Source organism: Pseudochaenichthys georgianus, chromosome 9, assembly GCF_902827115.2.
Source record: "Pseudochaenichthys georgianus chromosome 9, fPseGeo1.2, whole genome shotgun sequence".
In the NCBI taxonomy this organism is placed as follows: Eukaryota; Metazoa; Chordata; class Actinopteri; order Perciformes; family Channichthyidae; genus Pseudochaenichthys; species Pseudochaenichthys georgianus.
The window spans coordinates 14768008-14782732 of record NC_047511.1 but is presented as its reverse complement, the minus strand read 5'-3'; the positions used below and the strand labels follow the sequence as shown (position 1 = coordinate 14782732).

General features: G+C 41.2%; 1 protein-coding gene across 3 annotated transcripts in view; it reads right to left on the bottom strand.

Annotated features, from left to right (window-relative positions):
- Positions 1-14725, bottom strand: part of taok3a (TAO kinase 3a) — an 86451-nt gene that overhangs the window by 42440 nt on the left and 29286 nt on the right. For 2 of the 3 annotated variants that reach the window (XM_034090480.2, XM_034090479.2), the window contains exons 2-3: positions 12478-12598; positions 266-502 (exon numbers count right to left, since the gene is read on the bottom strand). In XM_034090480.2, the coding sequence (XP_033946371.1) occupies positions 266-397 (132 nt within the window). In that variant the 5' untranslated portion in view covers positions 398-502; positions 12478-12598. The remainder of the gene's footprint in view (positions 1-265; positions 503-12477; positions 12599-14725) is intronic. The other variant, XM_034090481.2, reaches the window with a different exon arrangement.

The window sequence follows — 14725 nt, the reverse complement described above, 5'->3', positions numbered from 1 at the left end:
TACTCAATCAATAAACTCTGTCTTAACAGGCGTGCATTGCCATCAGATGGTGTAAAACCCACCGAGTTAGACTCAATATAAAAGTATATGATCCATACTGACGTAAACACCTGACCAAAACTATTTATTTTAAGATCTGAAATTACTTGATAATATGGTAATAAAAGCAGTCTGTATAAATTGTATATGCAATGTCCTTGATTTGGATGAAGTCCTTTCAATTAAAGTGTATTGCCTTGTGAAAGAACACAACATTTGCACTCACAAAGTAGACGGCCCCAAAGCTGCCATGTCCGATCTCGTGCAGGTCACAGAAGACATCCTCGGGGTCATCTTTGAAGAAAAGGTCAGCCAGCTCGGGGTCCTTCGGCACTCCTTTCCGCGTGGAGGACGGCATTATGGGCTGGACATGAGCTAGGCGTCGGGGGCGGCGCTCACATACACACTACTGCTGCTGCCGCCACCAGATCTCCACCACGGGCCCGGCATTGGCCAGCTAGACCTGGAAACAGAAAGGAATAGATCCTCCTCAACTTAACACTTAGCTGTTGCCACACAACACAACATATCACTTCCTGTGTGCAAGAGAATTCTTACATGACTGGAGTATATTTCAACTTTTTAAACTGATTACCATTCATAAAATGAGTTATATTAGTGGAGTTTAAAATAATAACATGCCCACTAAAGCATTTGTTATAGTGATACACACAAACACACACAGACAAATATTCCTGCTTATTCCAAAAAAATAACAACTACAGTACATTTTATATTTAAAAAATATTTATCCTGTAGTAAAGTCTTTACTCAACTTTCGTCCTGTAAAGGTCGGTGTTGCTACATTTGGGAACATCCAAAAACCTGTCTTTCATCATTTGTAGGTGTTTCGTTTAGTAGGTTTGTTACTCCGAGAGAAAAGTGAGCTACTTACATGCATCCCTAGTTGGTTAATGAACCTGTATTGGGTGTGTGTGTGTGTGTGTGTGTGTGTGTGTGTGTGTGTGTGTGTGTGTGTGTGTGTGTGTGTGTGTGTGTGTGTGTGTGTGTGTAGTGTGAGTGTGAGTGTGAGTGTGAGTGTGTGTGTAAGTGTGCGTGTCCGTGCATGCGCCTTTCTATTCTGCATTTGCATCGGTGCAGTTGATAGGTGACAGAGACAAGTAAAAGGACAGCTATATTGACGCAGCAGTACTGTCTAGTCCCGCTGCTCATCCGAGTCACAGTAACACTTGCTTACGTAAACTTGCACACACACACACACACACACACACACACACACACACACACACACACACACACACACACACACACACACACACACACACACACACACACACACACACACACACACACACACACACACACACACACACACACACACACACACACACACACACACACACACACACACACACACACACACACACACACACACACAACACCCTTGACAATAGGGCTGCGTATTGGCAAGAATGTGGTGGTACAATACGTATCATTTATGAAATAAATATCTGAGCATTTTTTTGTTTTTAATGCATCAGAACAGTAGGTTCTACATTTTGATTCATCATCAAAACATAAAATGAGCCTGCATACAGTTATAATAATTGTTCATACAAACAGTTGATTACATTATGTTATTAAGAGTCAATATAGTATCGCAATACATAATATTGCATTTCAATAGCATAAAGAAATCTACTTTTCTTAAGATTATCAATATTCTCCATCCCTACTTGACAGCTGAAGCTGAGTCACTGATGCATCATCACCACACAAGCAGACACACACTAATGCTAAATGTTTTGTATCGCAAGGCTGCAGCCAGCCCATCAATCGTGCATACATTCTGGACACCCTGCTCCAGTTAGCTTGGTTGCACATGCATCACACATGCACAACAAATCTCTCTCTTTCTCTCTCTCTCTCTCTCTGTGTGTGCACATCATCCAGATGCAGCTAATCTGGCTCCAAAGGCCAGCCCCACACAGGGCAAGCTGACATACAGGCAGAGGCAGCAAGACACACATGCACACAGGCCAAGACACTAAGCATCAGCATCATCCTAATCCCCCGCTCTTAAAGGGGCTTAAGCCATCACACCCGCTCCCAAAATATCTTAAAATGTCTTAAAGGCAAAGTGCTGTGCCCTCTGTTCCACGGCACAACATGTGTGAAGATTGCAGCCTCGTAGCTTTGGGGGGATTACTGTAGGTGTGGGATTCTGAGGGGGGACTATTTCATTGATTACCCGATTGAAAAAGTATCTACTTATCTTAATGCAACTATCATTTGCTATAAATATCTGCGGATTACATTGTTTGTTAAAAAGCAACCAAAAACATCTTTAAAACGTTACCAATTCCACGTCCACTACAGGGCCTGCTATGTTTGTTAGTAATGAAATAAATATATGCCTGGAGTGACAACTTTTGTGACAGTGTTAAATGGAAATTAAAATGTATGTATATTTAAAAGAAACCCCTGACTGAGGTCGGTTGAAATACGGTTTCATGACAGTTAATTAATGATCAATACATTGCACAAGTAAACAAGGTCACAAAGGGTAAATCACACAGAAGTGCCTTAGCCAATCAGAATACAGTCCTGCAGCACCATAGGTGGGCTAGACTGAACAAGCTAGTCAGATTCGAGATTCATTTGAAAAGGGCACTTCTCGAATAGGAAAAGGGCAGGTGCTCAAGCCCACTTTGAGGTCTATCTGTGCACATGCCTCGTGCACAACACCCGATTTCTCGAGTTTTGATTCGTTGTTCACGATCAACATACTCTCAATAACACTGGCTCAAGATACCTCAAAGCTATTCTGCCATTTTCATGTGTTGACTTGACTTGCCACGTCAAGAGATGCTGCTTATTTGTTAACCCAGAGTTGAGGAGAAGACATGGAAAAATACTGCTTCTTAAATTGGCCAAGTAAACATCAACAAGAACACACACTCGGCCTCCTTCTGTAAATGGAAAGGTCTCCTGATGCCAACCGGCTACAACTACAAAGCTGCTTTAATATAACATCTCAGCATTGGGTATGGCAGCATGTTGAGATGCAGCCTGAATAAAGTCAATTTCACGGTTTAGATTTCTCTCTAAGAATGGCCCAGAACATGCTCGGAAACCACCACGCGTTGCCACATAAACAATAGCCATGGTTTCAGTTTACCCGCTTACATAATGTGGAAGATCACATATACAGGCTTACATGCTTATTGCCTCAAGGCAGCTCTTGGTCACTGAGGCATCTTTGAGTAGCATGAACCCTTCATGCCTGTGATGGAGGCGTGTCGAATGAGCAACGAACAGTACAGCACACAAATACAACCTGTAGGTTGCAGATCATTTTACACATTATGTATGGTTTCTCGCAATTCAATGGAAGTCACACTGCCATCAAGTATATCTTTTTGCACGTGTATGGCATTTATAGTTTTTCTCAATCGCTAAACCCACTATTTAGAATCAAAATTCCTTTTATCAAACTAACAGCACAGCCATCGAAACAGAAAACCATTTCTCTACAACAGTATACCATGTATCATTGATATCACACAAAATGCAGATGCTAAGCAGTGTTTTTCAAAACAGATCACACAATTCTCTAACTGAAGTTACAATTCTCTACACAAACATCAAAAATCTTTTGTGTAACTCATGTCTACAAAACAAAATAATCTTCTCACAGTGGATAACACTTACTCCTCATAAACGTAGACCATAGCTACACTAATTGACACTTGATGTGCAAAATATTAACACTTGTTATCAGTCAATCACCCCATTGAAAAAGGTAACTGCATGGAATGTACTGTATACCTTACAGTAATGATGTTAATGTTAGCTGATATCAATGACTTTTCTATAGTAATTGTAATTAGTGAGAATCCTATAAAAGACCTCCCTCACTTCAGTAAGATGTTTGTGTGAACAAAATGGCTGATCGAGTAGGTAGAGGAGCTCTGAGAGGAAGAAGGAACCCTGTTGTTCAGCGAGGAAGAGGGAGGGCTGATGTTCACAGAGGAAGAGGGAACCCTGATGTTCAGAGAGGAAGAGGGAACCCTGATGTTCACAGAGGAAGAGGGAGGGCTGATGTTCACAGAGGAAGAGGGAACCCTGATGTTCACAGAGGAAGAGGGAGGGCTGATGTTCACAGAGGAAGAGGGAGGGCTGATGTTCACAGAGGAAGAGGGAACCCTGATGTTCACAGAGGAAGAGGGAACCCTGATGTTCACAGAGGAAGAGGGAACCCTGATGTTCAGAGAGGAAGAGGGAACCCTGATGTTCACAGAGGAAGAGGGAACCCTGATGTTCACAGAGGAAGAGGGAGGGCTGATGTTCAGAGAGGAAGAGGGAACCCTGATGTTCACAGAGGAAGAGGGAGGGCTGATGTTCAGAGAGGAAGAGGGAACCCTGATGTTCACAGAGGAAGAGGGAGGGCTGTAGTATGCGTGGTGGAAGAGTTGAAAGGGGACCAATGCGAACAGTAGTCTCGGACAACACCCGTGCAACTATTGTGGACCACGTCATAAACCATGGCATGTCCCTCAGTGAGGCTGGCCAAAGGGTTCATCCCAATATACGGAGATCAACAGTGGCATCCATTATTAGGATCTTCAGGCACGGAAATAGGTAAGCTACTGTAACCCTTTTTTACAGCACTTCATGCATTGCTATTTTTATGTATTTTTTATGTATTTTTATTTTTATGATCACTGTTTTTATATTACAGTACATAACATTCTCAAATATGTATTGATAGAACTGAAAGAGCACCCCGCTCTGGTGGCAGAGGAAAGGCCTTTACTCCAGAACAAGAGTCTGCCATTGTTGATATGGTTGTGGCCAACAATGAAATCCGCTTGAGGGAGATTCAGGCCAGAATAATTGCAGACCAGGATGTCTTCAGTAACATTCCATCTATCAGTGTTGCAACCATTGACCGGGTGTTAAAGAGGCACCACCTCAGAATGAAACAGATCTATAAGGTTCCTTTTGAACGCAACTCTGACCATGTGAAGGAGTTAAGGCACCGGTATGTACAGGTAAGGACCTCAATCACAGTGATGGCTTGCCTATATTTTTAGTATGTCAGACTGCTTACAGTAATGTAAAACGGTCCTCTGTTTGTTTCATTTTCTTTAGCGAATGATGGAGCTGGAAGGCAATGCATTACCACAAGTTTTTGTATATGTGGATGAAGCAGGCTTCAACCTCTCCAAAGTGAGGAGACGTGGGAGGAACCTTATTGGGCAAAGAGCAACAGTCTTTGTTCCAGGCCAAAGGGGAGGAAACATAACATTGTGTGCGGCTATCTCGACACAAGGCGTCCTTGCTCACATCCCTGTAATGGGAGCATATAACACGCAACGTGTCCTTGCCTTCCTGGATGTCCTGTATGACCGACTTGTGCCACCAGAAGAGAGGGATCAAGTGAGGTCGGTTCACGTGGTCATATGTAGAATTCCACCACTCTCGTGACGTGAGGGCATGGTTTGAGGCTCATCCACACATGGTCATGGAGTTCCTCCCTCCATACTCCCCATTTCTAAACCCCATTGAGGAGTTCTTCTCTGCCTGGAGATGGAAGGTTTGTGACCATCATCCTCATGACAGAATGCCCCTTTTGGACGCAATGAATGCTGGCTGTCGGGACATTTCTGCGGAATCCTGTCATTTCCCACGCTGCCGCCTTGCAAGGGAAGACATACGCTGTGACGTAGATGAGGCTATGTGGCCAGACAGAGGCCAAAGAGCAGATCAGTAAAGCTATAGATCTCATTCTCTGCTTTACTGCTGATTTACATCATTTACCCATGTTCTTTTTTTTCCAGTGTAATGCTATTCATCTTTTGTTTCTGTTACGGTGCTCTTCTGAAAATGAGACAATAAAAACAATGACATAGTTACAGTAACATACTGTTTTTCCTATATGTAAGTTTGTTTCTCCCAACTTGTCAGTTTTCCGTTCAGTTTCCAATATCGATAGCTTGAGGTTTGTGTCTTGATGATTGTAGTCAGTATTTAGTGTGCCACTTAGTAATGACTGTTCAAATAGTCTTCTAATGAGCTGACAAATGTTTGTTTTTGGAGAAGGTATCTGGTTCTGGAAGGGGTATTTTTAGTTTTGAGTGCCTGAGAGCACCTTGCAAGAAATGTATATTGTCATGGTAGAATGTGTTATTATGGTGACCGGAGCTTCAGTTATGAAAACACATTTGTCTCATTAGAGGACAATTTGTTCTGTTTCGATCGACTTATTCTTTTTTGTGACCAGTATTTTCAGTTTTGGTCATGTAAGTGCATTTTGCAAAAGATATTCAGAGTTATGGCGAGTGTGTTTCTGTTTAGATGGCTATGTTCTTGTTTTGAAGAAATTAATTTTGATTCTAAATAGTGGGTTTAGCAATTGAGAAAAACTGTATTAGAAGCTGCGTGATTTCAGTTTTTCATATATCTGATTAAAGACTTTTTTTTAAGCACTAAAAGTGTGTTTGTTGACATAAAACCAAGACAATTATGTATAACTGACCTTGGAAGAGAACCATGCAGTGTCTCTGTTTGTATTTGCCGGTGTGTATGCCAATATGTGTTCCACCACCACTTTTGTTTGGCCACGTGTATTGTGTCTCCTGGTTGCATCCACACACACACACACACACACACACACACACACACACACACACACACACACACACACACACACACACACACACACACACACACACACACACACACACACACACACACACACACACACACACACACACACACACACACACACACACACACACACACACACACACACACACACACACACATAATATAGAATGAGAATTATTGGACAATAATGGAGATAATCAAACATTGTATAGAGAGAGCTGAGTAAAAGAGATACAAATGGAGCAAATGATGTCATGTGATCACTCTGTGCACAACTCCCTCTCACCCTCTGTTTCACTCTTCCTCCTCTCAGATGTGTGAAGTGATGCAACGTACCGTTAACAGGTTGTAACGTGGGGGGCTTGGTAACGCTGTCACTAGTCCGGCAAAGTCCGGTATGTTGTCAGTTCTGTGTGTGCGTGTGCGTGTGCGTGTGTGTGTGTGTGTGTGTGTGTGTGTGTGTGGTGTGTGTGTGTGTGTGTGTGTGTGTGTGTGTGGTGTGTGTGTGTGTGTGTGTGTGTGTGTGTGCTCTGGATCTATGAATGGCATTGTGCTGAGAGAGCTGATTAGGCAAAGGGCTAAGACAGATTTACTGCTCGGTGTGTGTGAATTATTTACTACATGTTCACTACCACACGCATGCATGACACAGTACTTATGTGTAGGTGTGCAGTAGCGTGTCATGCATGCACGCACGCACTGCTGGCTGAGTGAGTAAATGAGGCAGCATGTGTGTGGGTTACAGTGGGGGAAGGTATTGCTGCCAAATTATTGCTATATTTAATAAATGATCACAAAAACAAAATGATATGTAAACGAGAATATATCGTCCATGAAAATCTGGCCTAGACTATAAACAAACACACACACATTTGAATTCAACAATATTTGAAGAACAATAATAAGGATTTTGCACTGAGTTTGGGAATTTCTTGCCGAATATACTAAAAAAAGTTTTAACGTTGCAGTATTTTTGGAACAAAAAAACCACATTAAAGTATCTAATATTTCACATAGGAAAATGAAATTTATTTTCAAATCAGAAATGTAAAAGAGAGAATATATATAAAAAAGTACTCTGAGATTTCTCTTGTATCTGTACATGAACACATGCTATGGGCCAAAGTTCAACTTGCTTATACAAGAAACACATAAACAAACAAATACTGTACACCCCCCCCCCCCCCCCTCCAGGGCCCCTGTTGGTGCCGTTATGACTAATTGATGTACCAACATGTTGTTGCAGGAACAAGTCGATCAGGCTGGTAGATTTGGCTCTATACCATGTGCTGCGACAGACATTTAAATGGGACATCGCATCACAATTATATGAGGGAATCAAGAGTCAATAGCCGATATTGGGAAGACGAACATTGCTTCCGACAACCACAGTATCGACATCCTTGTGGATTCATCTTATTATTATAGACACGTGCATTCCAAACATTTGGACTACCTATGTTGTAAATGTATTATCTCTTCAATTTACACACGGCATCTATTGCACGTCTGTCTGTCCTGGGAGAGGGATCCCTCCTCTGTTGCTCTCCCTGACGTTTCTCCATGTTTCCCTTTAAACTGTGGGTTTTCTCCAGAAGTGTTTCCTTGTACGATGTGAGGGTCTAAGGACAGAGGGTGTCGTATTGTCATACTGATATTCTGTACACACTGTGAAGACCACTGAGACAAATGTAACATTTGTGATATTGGGCTATCTAAATAAACATGGATTGATTGAGTGTGAAAGTGAGCTGAAATACATGTCGTTTTTGTGAAATAAAGAAAAACAAACTATCAACAGAGTCCACGTAAACCGCCACTTAAAAATCACATTCAATTTCAGCATTCCCTAAACACAACCTGACATTTTATTTTAGAGTAATTAAAAAAACTTGCAAGGAGTTTGAACTTGCACAAATGTTTGCAAGTTAAAGATCACATACATTACAGGAAGACAGAAAAGAGGATCATATCATATAATTTCATAGACATTTTAAAAACAATGTTTCTTGTGCGTGGACACTTGCATTTAATTGTTCCTCCTCCTATATTCATTTCTTCAGAAATGTCTTTTAATTCATTGAAGTGTTATCGATTTAGCTTCACTTCTGTTTGATCATTTTGTATTAAGAATAAAAGCTTTTGACAAGCAGGACGTGTTTTCCTTATCGTTGGCTCACACTCAGTCTCCTGGGTCTGCCTCTATTCCAACTAAACTCTTATGAGAGTGCAAATAAAGTGCAATACTGCACATGTATACATTTATATATATATATATATATATATATAATATATATATATATATGTGCCATAATGCCAGTGAGAGCACACAAGAGTCCATATGTGTGTGCGTGTATAGCCAGGGGGTTTAGCAGCTTACTGGCCCCCCTACCGGCTTTAGGCAGGAACAGGAATTAGGCAGACTGTGGGAATTCTTACTGGGATTACCATCGCCAGCTCTAATCAGAAACTAAAGGAAAAAAAACCTGGTAAATCCGTGAGATTGTGCATTGAGACAGAGTGTGAGGGCAGAATGTGTAGAAGACACACAGAATAGGAATTACGTAATGATTCCGTACTATCATGACAATATAGGGAGCAGGCTTTGCTGTCGAGTGTGTTTGTGTTTGAAGGTGCACGTGTCTGCCTGGATCACACACACTCTTAGAAAAAAAGAAAAGAAAATGGCTGCACTTCAATAATCCTGTCTAATAAAAACGTAAAGACTGCCAGAAGATAGAGCCTTACATCTAACTGGAGTGCAAGGCCTCTGGAGAGTAATGTGTGCGTGTGTGTGACGTGTAGTCTGTCTCTGTGTGTGCATGCTCTCTGCATGACATTAAATGGGTCAGCTTCGGTATGAATAATATACAGCCTATTTACATGCACAATGCCAGGGTTGCACGGTGATGACGGACCAATTAAAAAAGGGTCATAGGACTATTTCTTATCAATGGAAAATCCAAAGTGGCTGTTCTTCCTGTGACTTAATACACAGTGCATGGATGGGGTGCAGCATTCGTGTATGCACATTTAACAGCTTTCTGCCAGTCCATGTGTCCGGAAATGTGTCCCGGAAAAACAGGGATCAATTCCGATCTTAACACAAAACATTGTCCTCAGCTTCAGGCCAACACATTCTCATATAAACAGAGCAAACAACTATTTGAAGAATACATAGGCGTGTCTGGCTCATGAGGTTTTAATTGAGGCGTGCCGTCGCCGACTTTAAAATCAAGCGCTGTTTTGATTGTGTTCTACAGAGAGAAACCACCGACCTCGTCCAGTTCCACTGTCTCGGAATAGATTGCGCTGAAATCACTAATCCAGTCTTCTCCTCACGTGGCATTGAGGAGAACTACAGGTGCTGATATTATTCAGCCCATTTTCATTGTACTTAAAATTGTACTAAGGGGAAATTATTTTCATCAGACATAATGATTGGAGAGATTTAAAGTTGTTGGACCGTAACAGATTTTTCTGGTCAAAGTCTGGTAAATACCGAGTAACAAAAACACTCATACACAAACATACACTGCACAACACAATATTTAAAAGTTGATTATCTGTATTAACTGTATCAACATTTCTTGCAGGATGTGTAAAATGGGTATAATGGAGGGGGGCCTATATACATGTATTTATTTGTTGTACACAGTAATACTTCCAGTTACTTTGAGATGCTGGATATAACACTACTAAGGACGATCCTAAGCCCCTTTACGTTTCATCAACAGGCTTCGCTCAAAGTTCAGCTGGTTTCAACTTTGCCTTTATTTGCCTGTCCTTTTTTAATGTACTAACCATTCAATGGCAGCTGCTCGTCAAGATGGATGAACACTTCCATCTCTTTTTGTAAGCACTTCCACAAATATACAACGTTCCCTTCAAATCACACTAACTAACTACGGTAAGAAGATTTCAGGATAAGTAAAGTTCAACGGTCAGACCAGGCTTCCATGTGTCTGATTTAACAGATCGTAAACAATGCTGCTCTCCTTCCAACGTACCTACAGTCCCACGGATCATGGGTGGGGGACGTTACACTTGTAGGTGGTTTCATGTCGTTCTACTGATACTGATAAAACCAATATTATATCACCAAACACTTTTACCAGCATACAGGTTAGGGGATGCCCACACATTGGAAACTAGCCCTGGTGTCGCCCTGAGGATTGTTCTGTAGCCCAGATTGCTCCCCTGTACCACACGCCTTTTCCACAAGCGCTTTCCCCCACTCAGGGTGTGACTCAGCGATAAGATTTGCCCCCGGCTGAGAACGTACAGTTGCACATACTTGCCTGCCTTCCCGCTGAAAGAAGGATTGGTGTTGGCTCTGTGTATGATGCCCAGTTGACTGAAAGAATGTACATGATTACCCAATTCACAAAAGACTCCAAAACCACAGACTAACCGTAGGCTTCCTTTAATCCCAAAAGCTTTAAATACGCTTGATCCAGACAACTTTCTATGAAATATTAAAGCAAAACAGTTCAAAACTTAAAAACAAGAAATAGTACAACTGTATTTAAAGGCTACTGTTGTTCACGACATTTAACCACAGTATGTGTAAGGGTCTTTGAGCATGTTTTCTCTCAGTGATTGTGCTGTTATGTTAAATGTTTGTTTTTCATGTATTGTTTCTTGATATGTGTCTATATTGATGTTACACATGGAGCTGCTATGATGCAAGTCAAATGTCAGACTTGATCTGACCATTAAAATATTATCGTATCGTATTTGATATCTAGTCGTTTGAAAAACACAACGTTGACGGTCTTTACTTTGCTAAAAGACTAACAGTGAAGTGCAGCTGCAAAGTGCATCTGTAAAGTGCACTATAATCAAACATGTAAGACTGGTTCTGGGCTAGCAAGCTTCCAATTTAACGTATCCAACCATTTATTTTCCTATATGCTGCCAACAAGCAACCTCAAATATTTCAGCAATCCCGATACACAGGAATACACACACACACACACACACACACACACACACACCACACACACACACACACACACACACACACAACACACACACACACACACACACACACACACACACCACACACACACACACACACACACACACACACACCACACACACACACACACACACACACACACACACACACACACACACACACACACACACACACACACACACACACACACACACACACACACACACACCATGTATACATCACTTCAGGGGACATTACATTGACTTACATGCATTTCCTGGAGACTTATCCTAACCTTAACCATAACCAACACATGCCTAACACTAACCCTTACCCTAATCCTAACCAAGTCTTCACCCTAAAATGAATGATTCCCCTCATGGGGACCTCCAATTTGTCCCCATAAGGGAGGCGAGTCCCCACACGTGACTGTGTAAACAGATTTAGGTCCCCACAAGTATAGTAATGCTAGGCCACACACACACACACGCAACTTGAGAACGCCCGGTACAGTACATGCCAGAGAAATGTTGCCTCCATTCAGACTCAGCTTTAATGCAGAGTGACAGTGGGTTGGTTAGCTGCTGTGTACATCAGAGAGCCGGCAGGGCAGGAAGCTTTCATGACGAGGATAACAAGACCCAGTTACAGTCGGCTGATGTCTGGCTTTTGACACAAGGACGCACGCACTTAGACATTTTGCTTAACTATTTGCATGCTAGAAGTCGCAATAAGTTTAGACATATTGGTTAAAAAATTGAATACATAATTAAAAAAAGAAGTAATAGGTTTGGTATTGCATGATGAGGTGTGTTGAATAATAGTAGAATATAACCTACCTGTAGGAAATGTGTAAATGGGGAGTCGGGCAAGCCTCTGTCTCCCCCTCTTTCTTTTTCTTAGTTTAAGTGCAGAGTTGACCTCTTGCCGACTTTCCTCATGACTGGGATAATACTGTACCTGTTGTTGGAAAGAGGAAACATTACAAAAAAAAGTTAGATGGTGGGATTTTACTGTATATTAAAGTAAAATACATTCAATAACTGGCTGTGATAATGTGCGAAAGCTGAAAAAAGATCAAAGATCAAAAGAACAATAATCTGCACTAATATTTAACTATTTTGATGATCGGTTAATCGTTCATTTTAAAGAACAATTGCCCAAAAGTCACTGGTTCTACTACTTACATGACATTTTGTGGTATAAAATGTGCTCACGAGGAAGATTAATTATTTATTATAATGTTTTACTGAGCCAATACTAGGGAAGGCAACTACACTAACATTGTTTTTTGTTTAAGTTCTTTGTAGACCTTTGAGAAATTCAAGCCTGTGTTAAATACATTTTTATTTAGGTTCAGCTATCTTACTTTGAGTGTGTTTTCAGCTGCAAACCTTGACCAATGTGAATTTGATCATTATTTCTTACATTCTTCTCTCATTCATAAATAATGAATGAAAACCATAATTAGTTTCATGCTTAAGCAATGACCTGGAACTGTTCAAGTATCCTTATTTTATATGTGGCTTTCGGTTGTGTCTTTTTGGCACTGATTAGTGTCTGATGCACTGTTGTGGCCGAGTGCAACTTCAGCAAGAACCGAACTGCCAACACAACGTTTGGTTTTCCTTTTTTTCCTCTTATATTTGGCTTTTTACTCAAATACAATCAAATGCAAGCCAACAACTGACAAGACTATCAGCCACTTACAGCCTCTCTACTGTAATGTATACATGTTATATCAGGTGAGTCACATTTTGTAAAATATTACATTTATTATGAGCATGAGAGCTGAGGATAAACAGTACACACATAGGGAAACATTTTTTAATTCCTCACAATAGCAGATGGTGGAATGACTCAACGGCTAATAACAATCTCTTTAGTCAGTTGTTATCCTCTCAACACCAGGATCCTGCCTTTTATCAGCTTCAGGAAAGAAAACAATACATATTCTACGACACAAAGTTCAGAGGCAGCATGGTTTAACTAACAAAATCACCAGTAAAGTAAAAAAGGTTATTTATTTGATACCATAGAAAGATCCTGTAACCATGTTCATATTAATGATTCTTTTCCACATCGTCAGGGTCACTCGGAGCACAAAGTCTATCCCAGAATGCATTGAGCAGACAGTATCTCCAACTAATTGTAGCCTCCTGTTTGCACCTGAACACATCGTCTTTCTTCCGCTTTCAAATGCACGAGTTCAAGGACTCCACACACGGTGGGCAAACACAACCATTCACTCGCAGGAACAAATTCAATATTTTGCTTTCTCCCACACACAGTGTTGCACAAAGACACACACATGCACGTCAAACAATCTGAGCGAGTCTTTCTGACAGCAGATTGCTGTCGGCTACTGGACTGTGTGCCGTTTTGACAAGCAGGTGGGGCAACATCCACAACATTATCAGTGAGAACAACATGACCCTGAACTAAACTGTCAGATACAAGACGAGCGCACAATGAAACCGACTGTTGTCCACAAGCACTCCACAATCAGGAAGTATCCATAATTCAATCCATTACCGTTTGACCTTTGCCTTGGGACAATCCATTCCTGTATCAAACTGGAACATTTCATTTCTTCTTCTTCTCAGTACCTCTACTTTATCACGTTTCCCCCTACCCTCTTGTCTCATTGGTTTCACACACCCCCTACCCCAAAACGTCCTCCTCTCTTTTTGTTATCACGCAGAGCGGCAGATTGGTTGCTCAGAGGAACCACATTCAATAATAAAAGAAGGAGAGAGGATAGAGGGATGAGAGGAGAAGGATACAAATGTATTGTGCCCCTTCTGCGTGGCCCTGAATGATTTATAACACAAACTGACGCTTGCATGAGCCTCTGGGGAAGCTGTTGCATTTGTTACCAACTGACAAGAGAGAGATATAGATAGATAGAGACTACGTGTTTGTGTGTCTCTTATTTAAGTAAATCCTAAAAACGGCTTTAAACCAAAGAAACAACCTGGACATAAAGTTATTTCATAACTGCAACTTTTTGAACATTTGTTTTCTTAGTTCATTCACTGTTGGTCAAAAAGTATGAAAAACACGTGTGTGTGTGTGTGTGTGTGT